Source organism: Lissotriton helveticus, chromosome 7 (assembly GCF_964261635.1).
Source record: "Lissotriton helveticus chromosome 7, aLisHel1.1, whole genome shotgun sequence".
Classification (NCBI taxonomy): Eukaryota; Metazoa; Chordata; class Amphibia; order Caudata; family Salamandridae; genus Lissotriton; species Lissotriton helveticus.
Window position 1 is genome coordinate 984,214,351 of NC_136068.1, and position 17,465 is coordinate 984,231,815.

A 17,465-nucleotide genomic window follows, 5' to 3' on the forward strand; every position below is an offset into this window, starting at 1 on the left:
CAAGAACCAGCAACCTTTTCTGCTTATAAAAGCTTAAGAACTTGCAGTGTCTCTTGTGTGGTATCCGTTTGTAGTGTTGTGATTACTTGGCTGTACGATCCTCGGAGAGGGCCCTCATTCAGGAGGCCCCTCCGTAACGCTCGGCTACTTCTCGAAGGAGAGGTGGACCTAGGGGTGGTCAGTCAGACCTCTTCTGCCTCCCCCGGGGTCGCTTTTCTAACACTAAAGCTTTGTTTTTCGTATAATTATGGATTCATCTGCTGCATAATCTGCAGTTGTTAACAGTTTATTTTTTTAATAGCTGTGACATATCTTGCTGCCAGTGGAAGACCCTGCATAAAGGTTGACTAGTTGTCTTTCAGTTGCTTACTATTGTATTTGTATGTTACTATGGTACTAATAAGGTGAAACCTTTGCTCAGACAGTGTTAACATGTGAAAACTGACACAACTATCCCATAATAGTGCGATAAAATGTGCTGCTTTACGCCACATACTTGACCTTTTCTTGCTGCATAATTTAGCAAACCCAGACACATAATTTGGTCCTTCCCTGCTACATAATTCCAGTGCCTCTGGTTATATCAGATATGAACTGAACTTGTAAACCCTGAGGCAAAATGTAGTCCCTCCATTCCACATTATTCCAGTGGCCCTGGTTATTTCAGGTATGAAATGAACTTGTAACATGTTCAACACTGTCCAATTGCCCACAAGGAGACAGCAATTGGATAATAGATAAAAACAGGTCTACAGTTTCTGTCCAGTAGTCCTTTACAGGGTAATAAGAAGGTGTATGCTTTGATCTTACAAAACAAAAAGACACACTTCAAAAGATGTGTCATGTCACATAAACATAAATGACCAAAGTCTTGAGAAAAGTTTCTTTTATAATAATGGCATTATTGGGTGGGTACCTGAGCCACCTCGGAAGGCGTCTGAAGGCATCTGTAGGAAGCTCAATCTCCAGGAGAGGGGTGATTCACATGGGGTGACACGCACCGTTACAGGTGTAAGGCTCTTTGTCACTAGAAAGAAGTACCTATGATAAGGGAAAAATAGATATATTTCAGTGCTTGCATATTTTCAATATGAATGCCAGCATATTCAAGAAACGTCAGTGAACCACAGAGAATTATCAAACTTTCCAATCATGACTTTGACTGGGAGTTACAGCAGCATACTTTGTGGGTTGATGATGTCAGCCAAACATTAAAATTCAAGTCCATTATTTTTATTAAACACACATAAAATGTTGACTGTTAATAGACCTATCTGGATGTTACTACTTAAAATGTAAGAGAACTATCAAAGGAACAGTGTTTTTTGATCGGTCACTCTGCAGAGTGAACACCTGAGGGAGCACACACTTGCAGATGTGGGTTATAAGGTTGCAGAACGGGTTGTTCATAATGCATCCACATCTGTAGGCCTCTGTGTGCCTCTCAAAAGGTCTGTATTACTCTGTTCTGGTAGCAGGAAGCAACACATTAGGCCAGTGGTTCCCAAACTTTTTCGACCTGTGGCTCCCTTGACCTAATTGGCAGTTGGTCGTGGCTCCCCATCATGTCACTTTTTTTTTTTTACCGGTAGTAGGATACAAGCCCGACCTCGGTAGTACTTCCAATTTTCTCCCTGAAATTAAGTGGGATGAAGCCGATTAAGTTATTCCAATCATATTTGTAACAAAATAAAAAGATAAGTCATTTAATAAAAACTTTAATTGGTTAAGTGAGAAATAATACAATATTAATTTGCCAAATATGTTTCCATGACTTGACAACCTTTTTTAACCACACATAATGAAGAGTCCAGACATAAGAGCTGGATCAGTCATGTGAGTGTAGACAGACCTAGAGAGGTCAGGTGACTGTAGACTCTGGTCACTGAACTAGAATAGTCTGGGAATGCAGACTCTGTGCATCCAGAACTAGAGCAGTCAGGAACTGCAGACTCTGGTCACTGAATTTCAGTCAGGAACTGCAGACTCTGGTCACACAATTAGAGCAGTCAGGAACGGCAGACTCTGGTCTCTGTCACGTGTATCACAAGTTGATCATGAAATGTTCTCAATCTTGTTTAGTGTAGCGCCACCTAAACACACACAGTAGGAGTGCTTTGATAAGGAAAGAGGTTTAGGAAACACCAAGATTTTTTGAAGATATGTATTTTCTACCAGGTATGTCCCCCTTCTTCTTGCACTCTGGTCATATGCTCTGTCTGTAGTGTAAAAACGGGTCCTCTCTAGTAATTACTTCAAGCTGCCTACTTTATCAACATTTAGCATTTCATCTTCAATCTGCAACTTATAGTATTGATATTTTCCTGGCTCTATAGGTGCCTTTGATGCATATCCCACTATTTGCCACCTAAAAAGCTTCTGACTCCAGTCTATCCTGAAGTTGGAGGGCATTCCCATGTACTGTGTAAAGTACTTTTTTTTTGTTTCAAAATACTGGGTAACAGGAGGAGAAAAGTATTCAGGTGAAATGAAAATCACTCCTTGCCAGGGCTCCTTCCAAGTCAAACAGCTACTTACTGCATCTTTTCTTAAATTAGTATATTCTGTTTTGTGTGAGACATGCTCCTACTGTTAACCCCACCCTCGCTCACTATCGGGGACTCTAGTAACACTGGATCCCCTTGCTCAAGGAAAAGTTTGAGTTGAGCATCTAAAATCAATCTCTGATCCTCATTAAGGAAATGTTTTTCTCTCCGCTTTTTTGGAGTAGTCTGTTCCTCATCATTTCAATTTTACAAAATTCTTTAGCATTTCCTTCTGCTATGCAGGGCTAATTAATAGCTAAAAATCCGAAGTGACAGCCATTATTAAAAGGACCATCAGACTTTAAGCGTGAATATTAATCGAAGAAAGAATTCTAAATAAGGCATATCCCATATATTCTTTTTTCCTCTAAATAAGGGCCCATCTAGATATTTGTTGTAACAAAATTATACTCTTCCAGACAGCGCCTCCATGTGAGCTGGGAGATAAGGATTGAAAATGCTAATTTTATTTGGGAGGCCTTACTCTTGTTACTAACAGGGAGAAATATATGGAGGGAAGAAGGGGGAACTGCTTTCACTGAGGCTGAGAAGGAAACTGGGTTACATTATTTATTACAATATTAATGACATGCTTCCTGCCTGGCCTTGGCTGAGGGTCAGGCTGGGGCCGGAAAACTAATCCAGGCTGGCTAATTTCCACAGCTGAAGCGAGTTTGCCCACTGGAATTTCTTTCTTTTAAATTCTGGTGCGGACAGGAACAAAGAGTGGGAACAGCAGCCAGCATAATTAAAGGGGCTTGGCCGGTAACAAGTTTTTCATATCCCCTTTTTAGGGCTCGGCCTACGTCACCACGAAGTGGGGCGGAGCTCCGAGCTCCTATTGTTAAAGAAAAAAAAAAAACGTTTCTTTAGGGCTCTGGGAAAGAAACATTCCTTAGTGCGCGAGCTTTTTTTTATTATCTGAATGGTGATTGGTCGTCGCGGTGCTGTTTTTGTAGTAGTCTTGATGCCATAGGGCATATGTAATGTTAGGCGGCCATGTTGGCATATTCTGTGCGGTTACGCGCACGGCAGACTATTAATCTTAATTAGGAGCTGTCAGAGTGCCCGTGTAATGCAATCCAGATGGTCTGAGCGGTGAGCGCGTTCAATGTAAAATGACGAGAGGAGAGGCAGCAGGCGAGGCTCACAGAAGATGACTCATACATGCTCGTCCACACTGTAGTTCTTGTGTTTCCTGAATACTCTCATTTCCAAAGGGCGCCATTTCCTTCTTTTCCTCGCACGCTGCGCTGCACTATTTTTGTCTGTGGTTTAAAAAACGGGGTTTAAAGCCGTTTTATTATAAAACATTTGGATTCTGGTTCTGTAAGCTTTGTTTTCCGAATTTTAATAAGTGCTGACATGCAGACTACTGGTTGAATAAATGATGAGGGTTAAAAGTGACCTTCGTGACACGTGCTGTCGAGCCTGACTCGCAGAGTTAACATGCAGTCATCATTATTGTAAAGTTTGTGGAAAAAACATGAATACGCAATAATCAGGGAAAACAGAGCCTTCCCTTTGTTACAATGGGAATTCACAAATGTCTTGTGTGTCTCACGTAATACCAATGGCTATTTCATTAGGAAAAATTATACTCATTGATACATGCACCACCACCAGCAGTACTACCAGTACTACAGCCACCAGTACTACCACTACCACCACCACCAGTGCTAACAGTACCACGACCACCAGTACTACCACTAACACCACCACCAGTACTACCAGTACCACCACCACCAGTACTACTACTACCAGTACTACCACCACCAGTACTACCATTACCACTACCACCACCACCAGTACCACCACCACCAGTACTACCACCACCAGTACTACCAGTACCACCACCACCACCAGTACCACCACCACCACCAGTACTACCACTACCAGTACCACCAACACCACCAGTACTACCAGTACTACAGCCACCAGTACTACAACTACCACCACCACCAGTACTAACAGTACCACGACCACCAGTACTACCACTACCAGTACTACCAATACCAGTACCACCACCACCACCAGTACTAACACCACCAGTACCACCACCACCAGTACTACCACTACCAGTACTACGGGCAGCAGTACCACCACCACTAGCACTACCACTACCGGTACCACCACCAGTACTACCACTACCAGTACCACCACCACCAGTACTACCACTACCAGTACCACCACTACCAGTACTTCCACCACCAGTACTACCACCACCAGTACTACCACTACTACCACTACCAGTACCACCACCACCACTAGTACTACCAGTAACACCACCACCAGTACTACCACTACCAGTACCACCACCACCATCAGTACTTCCAGTACTTCCACCATCAGTACTACCAGTTCTACCACCACCAGTACTACCACTACTACAGCCACCAGTACTACCACTACTACAGCCACCAGTACTACCACCAACACCAGTACTACCAGTACCACCACCACCAGTACTACCACTACCAGTACTACCACTACCAGTACTAGCAGTACCACAACCACCACCACTACTACCAGTACTACCACCATCAGTACTACCAGTACTACCACCACCAGTACTACCACTACTACAGCCACCAGTACTACCACTACTACAGCCACCAGTACTACCACTACCACCACCACCATCACCACCACCACCACTAGTACTACCAGTACCACCACCACCAGTACTACCACTACCAGTACTACCACTACCAGTACTACCAGTACCACTACCACCACCACCAGTACCACCACCACCAGTACTTCCAACACTAGTACTACCAGTACTACCAGTACCACCGCCACCACCAGTACTGCCACTACCAGTACCACCACCACCACCAGTACTACCAGTACTGTGAGTAGTGAGTAGTGAGTGCAGAGTAGTGAGTGCAGAGTAGTGAGTAGTGAGTAGTGAGTGCTGAGTAGTGAGTAGTGAGTGTAGAGTAGTGAGTAGAGTAGAGTAGTGAGTAGAGTAGTGAGTAGAGTAATGAGTGCAGAGTAGTGAGTAGTGAGTAGAGTAGTGAGTGCAGAGTAGTGAGTAGTGAGTAGAGTAGTGAGTAGTGAGTAGAGTAGTGAGTAGTGAGTAGAGTAGTGAGTAGAGTAGTGAGTAGTGAGTAGAGTAGTGAGTAGTGAGTGCAGAGTAGTGAGTAGTGAGTAGAGTAGTTAGTAGTGAGTAGAGTAGTGAGTAGAGTAGTGAGTAGTGAGTGCAGAGTAGTGAGTAGTGAGTAGAGTAGTGAATAGTGAGTAGAGTAGTGAGTAGAGTAGTGAGTAGAGTAGTGAGTAGTGAGTGCAGAGTAGTGAGTAGTGAGTAGAGTAGTGAGTAGAGTAGTGAGTAGTGAGTGCAGAGTAGTGAGTAGAGTAGTGAGTAGTGAGTAGAGTAGTGAGTAGTGAGTAGAGTAATGAGTAGAGTAGTGAGTAGTGAGTAGAGTAGTGAGTAGAGTAGTGAGTAGTGAGTGCAGAGTAGTGAGTAGAGTAGTGAGTAGTGAGTGCAGAGTAGTGAGTAGTGAGTGCAGAGTGAGTGTGCAGAGTAGTGAGTAGTGAGTGCAGAGTGAGTGTGCAGAGTAGTGAGTAGTGAGTGCAGAGTAGTGAGTGCAGAGTAGTGAGTAGTGAGTGCAGAGTAGTGAGTGCAGAGTAGTGAGTAGTGAGTGCAGAGTAGTGAGTAGAGTAGTGAGTAGTGAGTGCAGAGTAGTGAGTAGTGAGTAGAGTAGTGAGTAGAGTAGTGAGTGCAGATTAGTGAGTAGTGAGTGCAGAGTAGTGAGTAATGAGTAGAGTAGTGAGTAGAGTAGTGAGTAGTGAGTGCAGAGTAGTGAGTAGTGAGTGCAGAGTAGTGAGTAGAGTAGTGAGTAGTGAGTAGTGAGTAGAGTAGTGAGTAGAGGAGTGAGTAGTGAGTAGTGAGTAGAGTAGTGAGTAGTGAGTAGAGTAGTGAGTAGAAAGTAGTGAGTAGAGTAGTGAGTAGTGAGTAGAGTAGTGAGTGGAGAGTAGTGAGTAGTGAGTAGAGTAGTGAGTAGTGAGCAGAGTAGTGAGTGCAGAGTAGTGAGTAGAGAGTAGAGTAGTGAGTAGTGAGTAGAGTAGTGAGTAGTGAGTAGTGAGTAGAGTAGTGAGTAGTGAGTAGAGTAGTGAGTAGTGAGTAGAGTAGTGAGTAGAGTAGTGAGTAGAGAGTGCAGAGTAGTGAGTAGTGAGTAGAGTAGTGAGTAGAGTAGTGAGTAGAGTAGTGAGCAGAGTAGTTAGTAGTGAGTAGAGTAGTGAGTAGTGAGTGCAGAGTAGTGAGTAGTGAGTAGTGAGTAGAGTAGTGAGTAGTGAGTAGAGTAGTGAGTAGTGAGTAGAGTAGTGAGTAGAGTAGTGAGTAGTGAGTAGAGTAGTGAGTAGAGTAGTGAGTAGTGAGTAGAGTAGTGAGTAGAGTAGTGAGTAGTGAGTAGTGAGTGCAGAGTAGTGAGTAGTGAGTAGTAAGTAGAGTAGTGAGTAGTGAGTGCAGAGCAGTGAGTAGAGTAGTGAGTAGTGAGTAGAGTAGTGAGTAGTGAGTAGAGTAGTGAGCAGAGTAGTGAGTAGAGTAGTGAGTAGTGAGTGCAGAGTAGTGAGTAGTGAGTAGAGTAGTGAGTAGAGTAGTGAGTAGTGAGTGCAGAGTAGTGAGTAGAGTAGTGAGTAGTGAGTAGAGTAGTGAGTAGAGTAGTGAGTAGTGAGTGCAGAGTAGTGAGTAGAGTAGTGAGTAGAGTAGTGAGTAGAGTAGAGTAGTGAGTAGGACATCACAGGCAGCAGCTGTGCAAGCTTCTTACACTCATAAGGAGACCACAGGCAGCTGAGGTGCAATCTTCTCCCACTCACAAGAACGACATCACAGGCAGCAGCAGTGCAAGCTTCTTACACTCACAAGGAGACCACAGGCAGCAGAGGTGCAAGCTTCTCACACTCACAAGAAGGACATCACAGGCAGTAACGGTGCAATATTCTCACACTCACAAGGAGATCACTGGCAGTACACACCACATGAACACACTCCATAACACATAGCAACAATACATTGGCATTTACAATGCCATTAGCTCAAACTCAAATAAATCCGAGCCCGATTGCATTTCTAATGCTTGTTTTTAGTATTATTCTAATGTGCAACCAACCTGTGTAGTTTGTGCAGGGTCCTCAGAGGCGCAACAAAACAAGGGCAGCAATAATGCTGGACAGTCTGCTGTGCATAAATGGAGGCTACTTGAAAGCACGTCGTAAACGCGAAGTTGCGCTCTTGGGCCAAAGTGATTACAGATTACACAGGTGGCATTTGTAACACCCCCTGCGCTGTAGGCGGCTGGTTGTTAAATAAGATTCACTTGCTGCTCAGCATGTGCATAAATGGAGGCTACTTGAAAGCACGTCGTATACGCGAAGTTGCGCTCTTGGGCCAAAGTGATTACAGATTACACAGGTGGCATTTGTAACACCCCCTGCGCTGTAGGCGGCTGGTTGTTAAATAAGATTCACTTGCTGCTCAGCAGAAGGCGACCTTATTATAGGGGGGGACTTCAATGCAGTAGTACATAACACGCAAGATAGGTTCCCGGCCAGGACACAGGCACCTGGTCCCTCCAGGTTTAGTGAATTCCTGGAGGCTTAGGGGCTGGTGGATATATGGCGGAATTTACACCCTGAGGACCGACAGTACACCTATTACTCCACTGCCCATAATAGTTTGTCTCATATCGATTATTTTCTCTCCCTGGGTGACGGCATCCTCACCATAAGTTACATACAGATTAGACCTAGGGGCATTTCTGACCACTCTCCGTTAACACTGACCCTATCCAGCTCAGAGAGGGCCCGCAAAAGAATATCTTAAGATACCGTCCGTCCGTAAGGAACTGAAAAAGGTGACCCGATATTACTTCGCAGAAAACGCGGCCTCTGTAGATTCTCCCACGACCTTATGGGAGGCCTATAAGACGGTTCGGAGAGGGCAGGCCATTACGACCATAGCGGGACACAAGCGCACACAGAGACGGGAACTACTAGAACTGGAGACCGGACTTAACACGGCGAATGCAGCCCACATGGCAAACCCAACGGTAGACACACTACACACGCTTCAACTCTGTCAGCAGCTCCATGACGACCATCTTAAATGAAGGACAGTTGAGAACATTGAAGCGACAGCGAGTAGGGTTTATGATATTGGGGATAAAGCGAGTAAACTCCTGGCCTGGTTGGACAAAAAAAAGGGAGGTAGTAGGAATATATTGCAGCTGCGGGATTCCGACGGGGAACTGCACACGCGCCCATCAATGATAATAAATGCTTTGGCTGACCACTTCCAAAAGGTGTACACCCCGGAAGTCGAAGTAACAACGGGGGCGGCGATAGCAACTCTCCAAGATGTACCGACTCCAACACTATCACTAGAAGCAGTAGATGAGTTGGAAGCTGATCTGTCACCGGAGGAGATACAGTTGCCTATAAATGCACTCCACTCCGGCAAAGCGTTGGGCCCCAACGGGATCCCTATTGAGTGGTACAAGGCAATGTCAGAAACGCTGAGTACACCCCTACTGGCCATGTACAAGGAAAGTCTTGAGAGGGAGGTTCTGCCTCTAGATCAGCGCATGGCGACCATTGTGGCGATCCCGAAACCGGGCAAGCCGCCCACTGAATGTGCGTCATATCGCCCGATATCTCTCCTCAATGCCGAGGCCAAAATCCTAGCGAAATTACTGGTTACCAGACTACTGCCTCACCTCACGCACTTGATCCACCCGGATCAATCGGGCTTTATGCCACATAGGAGCACGGCACTGAACCTCCGACGAGTGCACGGAGCAGTGGCACGAGCCCCGCTGCTGACGGAACCGGCGGCCATTCTGTCATTGGATGCCAAGATGGCGTTCGACATGGTGGAGTGGCAGTACCTCTTTGCGGTGCTGGCACACAAGGGCTTTGGCCCCAAATTTATTCTGTGAGATACCATTGGCGAGGGGGACGAGGCAGGGATGTCCGCTCTCACCTCTATTATTCGCCTTAGTCCTGGAGCCACTGGCCACTGTCATTAGAACTTCCCCGTTATTGAGAGGAATACGCTGGGGTGGCAACTGGGAGGACCGAGTCTCCCTGTATGCTGATGACATGCTAATTTATCTATCGGACCCAGAGAAAGGTATTCCGGTGCTCCTGACACTGTGTGAAACCCACGGACAGACTTCCGGCTATACAATAAACTGGACGAAGTCGGTCATCTACGAACTAAGGGGTCCATCTCCAAATCTTCCCAGCGGCTGCCCGTTAACAGTGCCAGACACCTCATTCAAGTATCTGGGGATTCATGTCACCCGTGACTCCACGGTCTTTTCTGAGCTGAATTTGCTGCCGCCACTCATCCGACTGAGAACTGACGTGAGGCACTGGAAAGCCCTTCCCCTGACGCTATTGGGGCAGGCAGCGCTGTTTAAAATGATGGCGCTGCCACGACTTCTTTATGTATTGGAAAATACACCAACCCTGGTACCACCCTCTTATTTTCAAAAAGTAAAGGCTGCAGTAACGGGATTGCTGTGGGGCGACCGCCCAGCTCGTATAGCGCATTTGAAGCTCAACCGAGATTGGTACGACGGCGGGATAGCCTTACCAAATGTACAATTATACTACTGGGCGGCGCACCTTAAAGTTCTTAACCAATGGCTGCACGCCCCACAGGATGACCCAGCTTATCTTGCGGACAGAGCGCAACTGGGTACGCACAGTCTGCTGGCCCCGCTATACCACAAGGGACTTAAACTAAGGGAGAAATGGGAGGGTGAATTAGGCAATATAGATGAGACGGACTGGAATGCGGCGATGGCATCCCCGAAGGAAGCAGGTGTCTCGGCACGATTCCGACTGGTGCAATTCAAGATACTGCACCGGGTCTATTTTACAAGGACCACCTTACACAAACTACACAGGGCTGACCACCCGTATTGTCTCAGGGGCTGTGGGATGGAAGGAACACTGTTGCATACACTCTGGGCATGTCCGATTATTGCTGAATACTGGCGGCAGGTAATGCGTACCATTTCCCAGACTCTAGAGGTATCCCTTACACCTGACCCGCGTGTGTGCCTGCTGAATGTGTGGGGACAGAATGATCTAACGCGCCAGGGACAGCAATGGGCCATAGTGGAGAAGCGTGGCTCAGTGGTTAGAGGCGGCAGACCCGGAAGCTGAGATCACTGTGGACCAGGGTTCGATTCCCCGCCTCGGCGGGTCTCGGGCTCACTAAATTCCACGGACTCGACAATTCTCGCTCCGGTGCCTACTCGAATCACGGGGTCACACTCTGCAACTCTGGGCAATAGCTTGCTTAATCTCCACTACGGCCCCTCGCGGCGGGATGCCTGGCTTTCACCTTGTGGACACCCTGCCGGGGTTTCTCACAGGGGAATACCAGGACGGGGTCCCTAAGCAAGCGCCAGGATGCCCTTTGGGTGACAGGTTTGCGCTATATAAGTACACCTACATTTACATAGTGGGCATCATGATGACCAAACGAGATATAGCTCAGAAGTGGGGGGCGGTAGATACACCGACTTTGGCGCAGTGGTGCAGAAACATGGATATGCTTCTGGTGATTGAGCGAGCAGTGTATAAAATGAAAGCTAACCCTAGAAAGTGGAATAAGATATGGCTGCCTTGGAGCAGCTACCGGGGAGAACTGTGTGCACCTCTACCAGAGGAAGACATTAACAGTTCGGAGGATGAGGAAGACATAGACTGAGTGGCCCAGTCACTGACTAACAATACTGACGATGGGACGGAATAGGGATCAACGGGTAGTTCAGCCAGTTATTCTAAGGGGCCCCAGAGACTGGGAGATGACACAGTGAGCGCCGGTCTAACCTGCCGGTGTGAGAAACCAGATAATTATTTGCTAAACTGAATGCTGCCTACCAAACCTGTTGAGTCACAAGTTGAGTTTTGGGTATAAAATATAAAAGCAAGACGGTTTCTTATTCTTTCAGGAATTATTATCATATCTGCTGATGTAATGTCAATAGATTGCTGCCGGACCGAAGGTTGTCGGCTGAATAGCTGTGTATCTATTGTTTCGAATTCTCACTATGTATGGCAGCCGGCCTCAGGGTTGTAGGCAAAATGCTGTGTATACTTGGCAGATGTAAATAAAAGTCTTTATAAAAAACAAGTTAAAAAAAGATACTGCTAATCCTCATGAAATAAATGCAGTTTTGCGAACATGCGTGGGTCATGTCAGTTGACAGATACAGTGAAAGGCTATAGTTTGTACATTTCTCTTTGTCAAATAAATGTGTCCAGGGTGTTAGAAAACCCATGTTTTGCCTAAAATACAAAGCTTTTCCAGCTGACAGCCCTTGAATGATGCCTGTAGACCTTTTCCCCAGACTTCTCTCAGGCGGTGTGAAGAGAGAGAGGTCCATTAGGAGAAAGCTGGCACCCTGCCTCCTGTGTTTATTTACAGTTCAGTCTGCCTCAAAGCTGCTATGAGAGGCCAACAGCCTGCCCTCTGGAAACTAGGCAATGCAGGTGAATGTGTCGCAGTTGCGTGAGCTGCTGCGAGCCCCTGCTTGGTTCTAACTATCCTCCACACCGCCCATTCTTTTTGGAGTCAGGCTGCAGGTGTGGAGTGAGCTGGGCTCCGAACAAGGGCGGCACGCTTCCGGCCTACATAGTACAGCCGGCTAGCTTCAACACATCGTGGTACCTGGTCCTTTCTGTGAGTCACGGCAGCACTGCCTGCCTGTGCCTGATCCAAAGTGTCACATTAAAAAAACACACAACAGCAAAACACAGCAGTGCAAAATGGCCACAAGAAAGTGCAATTTGTTGCACTCATACTCAACTGCATTCTATGCAAACGAGCCGGTGCGCGATGTGTGCCTTTATAATAACCAGCTGTGAAATTAAAGAGGAATGTATCACCGCATGGGCTGTGCGTGAAAGCACATCATGTCATTAGGACATTAAAATAAAGATACCTCAGGGGCTACATTGGTCACTTCCTGTGTCGAGAGCCAGACTGGTGCTGACCGGCCTCCGCAAACCAACTCAGACCCCGCCCTCTGCAAGGCTGACGCCTGGCTTGATTAGGGGTCGCGGGTACCCAAAAGAATTAGATTAGGCAGGTCTCTTGCATATGACAAGCAGGAGCTGCCTCTGAGGTGTACTAGCATTTCATACCCACCCACTGAAAATATAGCTTGGTAGTCTGAGGGAACCTTTTCACAGACATAGGGTTATCTAAAGTCCAGTCTACCTACTGGCAAGGGCTTCACTTGTTAGTCTGCTGTGGCAGCTCATATCTGGGCGTGGGTGTAGCAAGGGGCTTGTGAAAGGTTTGGGAGGCAAGGGGTGGCACTTCATGCAAATAGCAAGGAATAGGACTCCAATAGGCTGCCAACCTCAATTGAATAAAAAGGATCAATGCACCATGCTTACATCTCTGCACACTGCACCATGTATGCCTAAAAAGGGAAGCACTCTTTGGCAGAGCAATGATTTGTGAAGCTTCTTCTAACCTCAACCCCCTATGTCCTATTTTCTTTTATACACCCATGTGTGATCCATGTTAATCGCCGCTCGTGAAGGGGCTGCAATTAACATGGATACTTAAATAAAAGCACACAATCTCCCCCGAAGCCTCGCTTTACTACCAAAACAATACAGCAAATCTGCAAACAAGGCACATTAACTTCAAATACACGCAGTGTTTTTAAACTTGCTGTATTGCTTTGTTAGTAAAGCGAGGCTGAGGGGGAGATTGTGTGCTTTTATTTAAGTATACATGTTAATTGCAGCCCCTTCACGAGCTGCGATTAACCAGAATACTTAAATAAAAGGGCACAATCTCCCCCGCAGCCTCGCTTTACTAATAAAATAATACAGCTAGACCATGGCCAGCTTTAGCGCTGGAGGTGTTTAGTGCGACAATGTTAGTTGGCGGCCCCCCCAATTACCACCTCCACCATGGATTCTCTCAGGAGCACCCTTTAACAGTGACCAAGTCCCAATAACCACTCTCTCTCAGATACATTGAATTAGTTGTATAGCGCCACTCATAACATTAAAGGATGTCAGAGGCACTTTGCATCATAGACACATTACACATAGACAATCAAACATAAGTGTGTAAATCAGCGAATAGGAAATGCTACATAAGCCAAAGGACTAAAAGTGTAGGAATTGCATGTCATCCATACTGGTAGACCGTATAGTTTAGGAGTGCTTGGTGTGGAGAAGCACAGACTCAGAGTCGATAAAAAAAGAAACAGCATAGTTGGGAGTTTTGTTTAATAATATGAATCAATTTCTACCCAAATTAACCCATTTTGCAACATTAATCTATGCTCTAATGTATACTTTGCCGGGTGTATGTAGTTCTATGATGAAAGTTAATGCCTCACTATTCTATATTACAACTTTAGGTTATAAATTGCAAGTAACAAAAGGATGTCTCTTTTAAAAGCAGTAACCTGCTGATCTATTTACATTATATGCACTCTGTAATCTACATGGTACACATTCTTTGCAACAGGCATATTAACATTCTGCACTACCTTCACATAAGTCAAAACATGAACTATACAAAACTCCAATCTCTCTCCTGGAAGAACATTAATCACAGGAGTTAACTTGACATTTTTTGTGCGGCCTGGTAATTGCTGGAGGAAAGGAACATGGCAGCAGGTGCTTTAAAGAACATAATAAACTTGCAAATACGGCGCCCCCAGGAAGCCAGCACCCGGTAGCCTAACTGCGGGCTCAGTGCTAACCATGGGCCCTTCCCAGCCACTTTCACTGCTGTTGTTGTTCTCTACCCCAGTAAGTTTTTTTCTTCCCTGCCCCTTGCACCAAGGTTTTCCATTTCTGCCACCTCCTGATCTGTGACTGCAGTACTTCCCTACCCACTTGTAGCAATGTTGCCCGTTCCTGTCATCCCCTGGTCTGTCAATGAACTTCGTCCCTGCCCACCTGCAGCAATGTGTTGTTTTCATGCCAGCTTTCATTTTTTTAGCTGAAAGCCTTAACCTGTCTGGTTTGCTAAAGACATTTTGGAAACATTCAGAAAGCTGAGATAGGAATGCATTCTGCCCGTTGCTTATCGTTGGCTTGGGGTTTGTAACTCACTTTTTCATGCTTCCTATTTGCTGGCTTTATTTGCTTTAGGATGTCCAGCTTGACTTTGTCTCTCCGGTTGCCCAAACTTTGATTACTATATTCTTCCACAAACTCACTTTCTGTAAACAGGCCTTTACATCTTGGTCTTATCTTGTTACATTTGCAGTGCATTCAATGACAGAGGTCAGATGTCATGCTCTCGCTGCAGAGGGGCTTGGTGTTTTCTTTTTTTTCTCTCAATTCAAAGTGAAAGAATGTATGTGACAATCCTGCTGGGCATCCATGTGGGAGGAGAGGGTGTAGGATTTTTGTCCTAGCACATAAAAACATTGACAGTTAAAACATTGACATGGCAAAAGGTAAAGAAAATGCAGGAGAGCGGTTGGATTGTGTGGGGAGGTGCAGATAAGTTTAGCTTAATGGATGCTAATAATGAAGCACAGGGGCATGAGCCCATTTGCCTTAACAGGAAGCCCAGGTAACTATTTGGTCGTTTTTCCTATTGGAGTATCTGGGCCAGTCCCATTCATTGTTTATAACTCTTGGAGCCTTTGCTAACCATCTTGTCCTCAATTGCAGGTTTGCAGCCTGTAAGGTATTTGGATTTGAATGTTCAGGCGTGAGTACCCACAAAGACAAGGGCATTCTGTTTATGTTCCACATTGGATTTGGGGGGTGCTGGGTAAATAGATTCACAATCTGCACCCCTTTTCTTTTGCAGGTTTGTGAGACCGTGCTACAAATACAGTTGTACAGGCAGACTTGAATACAGGCAGAACAAACAGGTAATTGTTTGGTAGAGTTAAACTGTGATGCATCTTGTGTATTGTAGTATAACAATATACCTTACCCATGTTTTCTTGTGTTGTAGGTTTCACAGACAGTACCCCACACATTTGAACAGGCATACGTGAATACAAGCAGAGCAGGTAATTGTTTGGTAGAGTTAAACTGTGGTGCATCTTGTGCATTGAGGTATAACAACATACCTTACCCATGTTTTCTTGTGTTGTAGGTTTCGCAGACAGTACCCCACATATTTAAACGGGCATACGTGAGTACAAGCAGAGCAAGTAATTGTTTGGTAGAGTTAAACTGTGGTGCATCTTGTGCATTGTAGTATAACAACATACCTTACCCATGTTTTCTTGTGTTATAGGTTTCGCAGACAGTACCTCACACATTTGAACGGGCATACGTGAGTACAAGCAGAGCAGGTAATTGTTTGGTAGAGTTCCCTTATGGTGCACATGGTATATTGCTGTATCACAAATTCACAATCTGTTGAAGCAATCTTTACTTCTATTGCAGGCTCTACGGACAGTGCTACATTTAAGTTTGAAAGGGCAGGGCAGTGGACAGAAAAATCCAGGTAATTACACTCTACGTTTTGCCGGGGATGCCTCCGTATTATGTGACTGGTTGCAATCATGAGCATAGGCATCAACTTTAGCCATGTTCCTTTATTTTGCAGGCTTTGTGGCATAGCAGGCTAAACCCAGTTATCACAAATATGTTCGAGCGCAAAGCTGTACCTTCTGCAGAGTGTGATGCTACACCACGAAGGAAGAAATGTTGCCTTGTATTCAAGGAAGAGTGGATGAAAGAAATTGTGGAGGCTGAGACACAGAAATCACGAAGCAAGGTTTGCGAGCAACTTAGGGAACTATTTCAATACAGTCCAGACGTGGGCTTGATTTGCAAAGCATGTGCCGAAGCCAAGATTGTTGGGGACTTTTCTACAGGGAAGAAATGGAGTGATGGCTGGAAACTGGATTACCTGAAACGTCATCTAATTAGCAAAGTTCACGAGTCTGCCATGGTGATATTGAGAAACATAAGTGCTGCTGCCAGGTTTGGTTTTGTAGTGTGGGCAATGCTGACAGAAACTGCCACTGACAAAGCAAATAGAATGGAAGTAGTTGAACGACAAAGATCCCTGCCTGAGGAGATAAAGATTCTCAACAACAATGTGTTGCTGGCAGTCAAGATGAATACTTCAATGTTATCTGTACAAGACATCCATGACCACCTAGCTTTGTATGTGAAGATACCAGACAGCAGGAAGAGCAAGAACTATGCCTTTGAGTTCCTTGAGGCTATCAATAGCGTGATACACTATGAAGGTATGGCAGAACTTCGCAACGCTTTGTATCACACATTGATAATTGATGAGAGCACTGATATTTCTGTTATAAAAATCCTCATCCGTACTTCAAGTTCTGACGTGTAACCTCAACAGAGCACAAAGCACTGTTTGGGGCATAGTGAAGCTGACTAGTTGTAATGCTGAGGCTATCACTACTGCTGTGAAAGAATTCTACACTGCCAATGAACTGGACATTATGAAAATGGTCATGTTCACATCCGATGGTGCGTCTGTGATGCTGGGTAAGAATAATGGTGTTGCTACTCGCCTAAAACAATCCATTCTGCATTGTGTCGCTCATCGAGAAGATTTGGGAGTTGATGGTGCCTGGAAGAGGGTTCCAATGATCAAAGAGATGGAGACATTATTGAGGACTGTCTACACTTTGTTCTCCAGATCTCCTGCAAGGAAGTCCAAGCTGGATGAAATGGCATCGGTCACTGATTGTGAAGTGGTCTCTTTTCGACCATTGAATGAAGTCCGGTGGCTTTCAAGGCATTTTGCAGTTGGTGCACTAATTCGGAATTACAAGGCTGTTCTTAAGTACTTTGAGCATGAGAAAGTTGAAGAGAATGATCCAGTTGCTAAATATTGTTACAAAAAACTATCTGACTCAAACTACCATATTTCCCTTGCAGTACTTAATGACATTCTGAATGAAT

The 17,465-nt window shown here is 45.4% G+C and overlaps 1 protein-coding gene across 1 annotated transcript in view; it reads right to left on the reverse strand.

The window, feature by feature from the left end:
* Nucleotides 1-17,465, reverse strand: part of LOC144769486 (protein NDNF-like) — a 75,579-nt gene that overhangs the window by 11,995 nt on the left and 46,119 nt on the right. Inside the window, exon 3 of the mRNA XM_078653613.1 lies at nucleotides 917-1,041. Within this exon, the coding sequence (XP_078509739.1) occupies nucleotides 917-1,041 (125 nt within the window). The remainder of the gene's footprint in view (nucleotides 1-916; nucleotides 1,042-17,465) is intronic.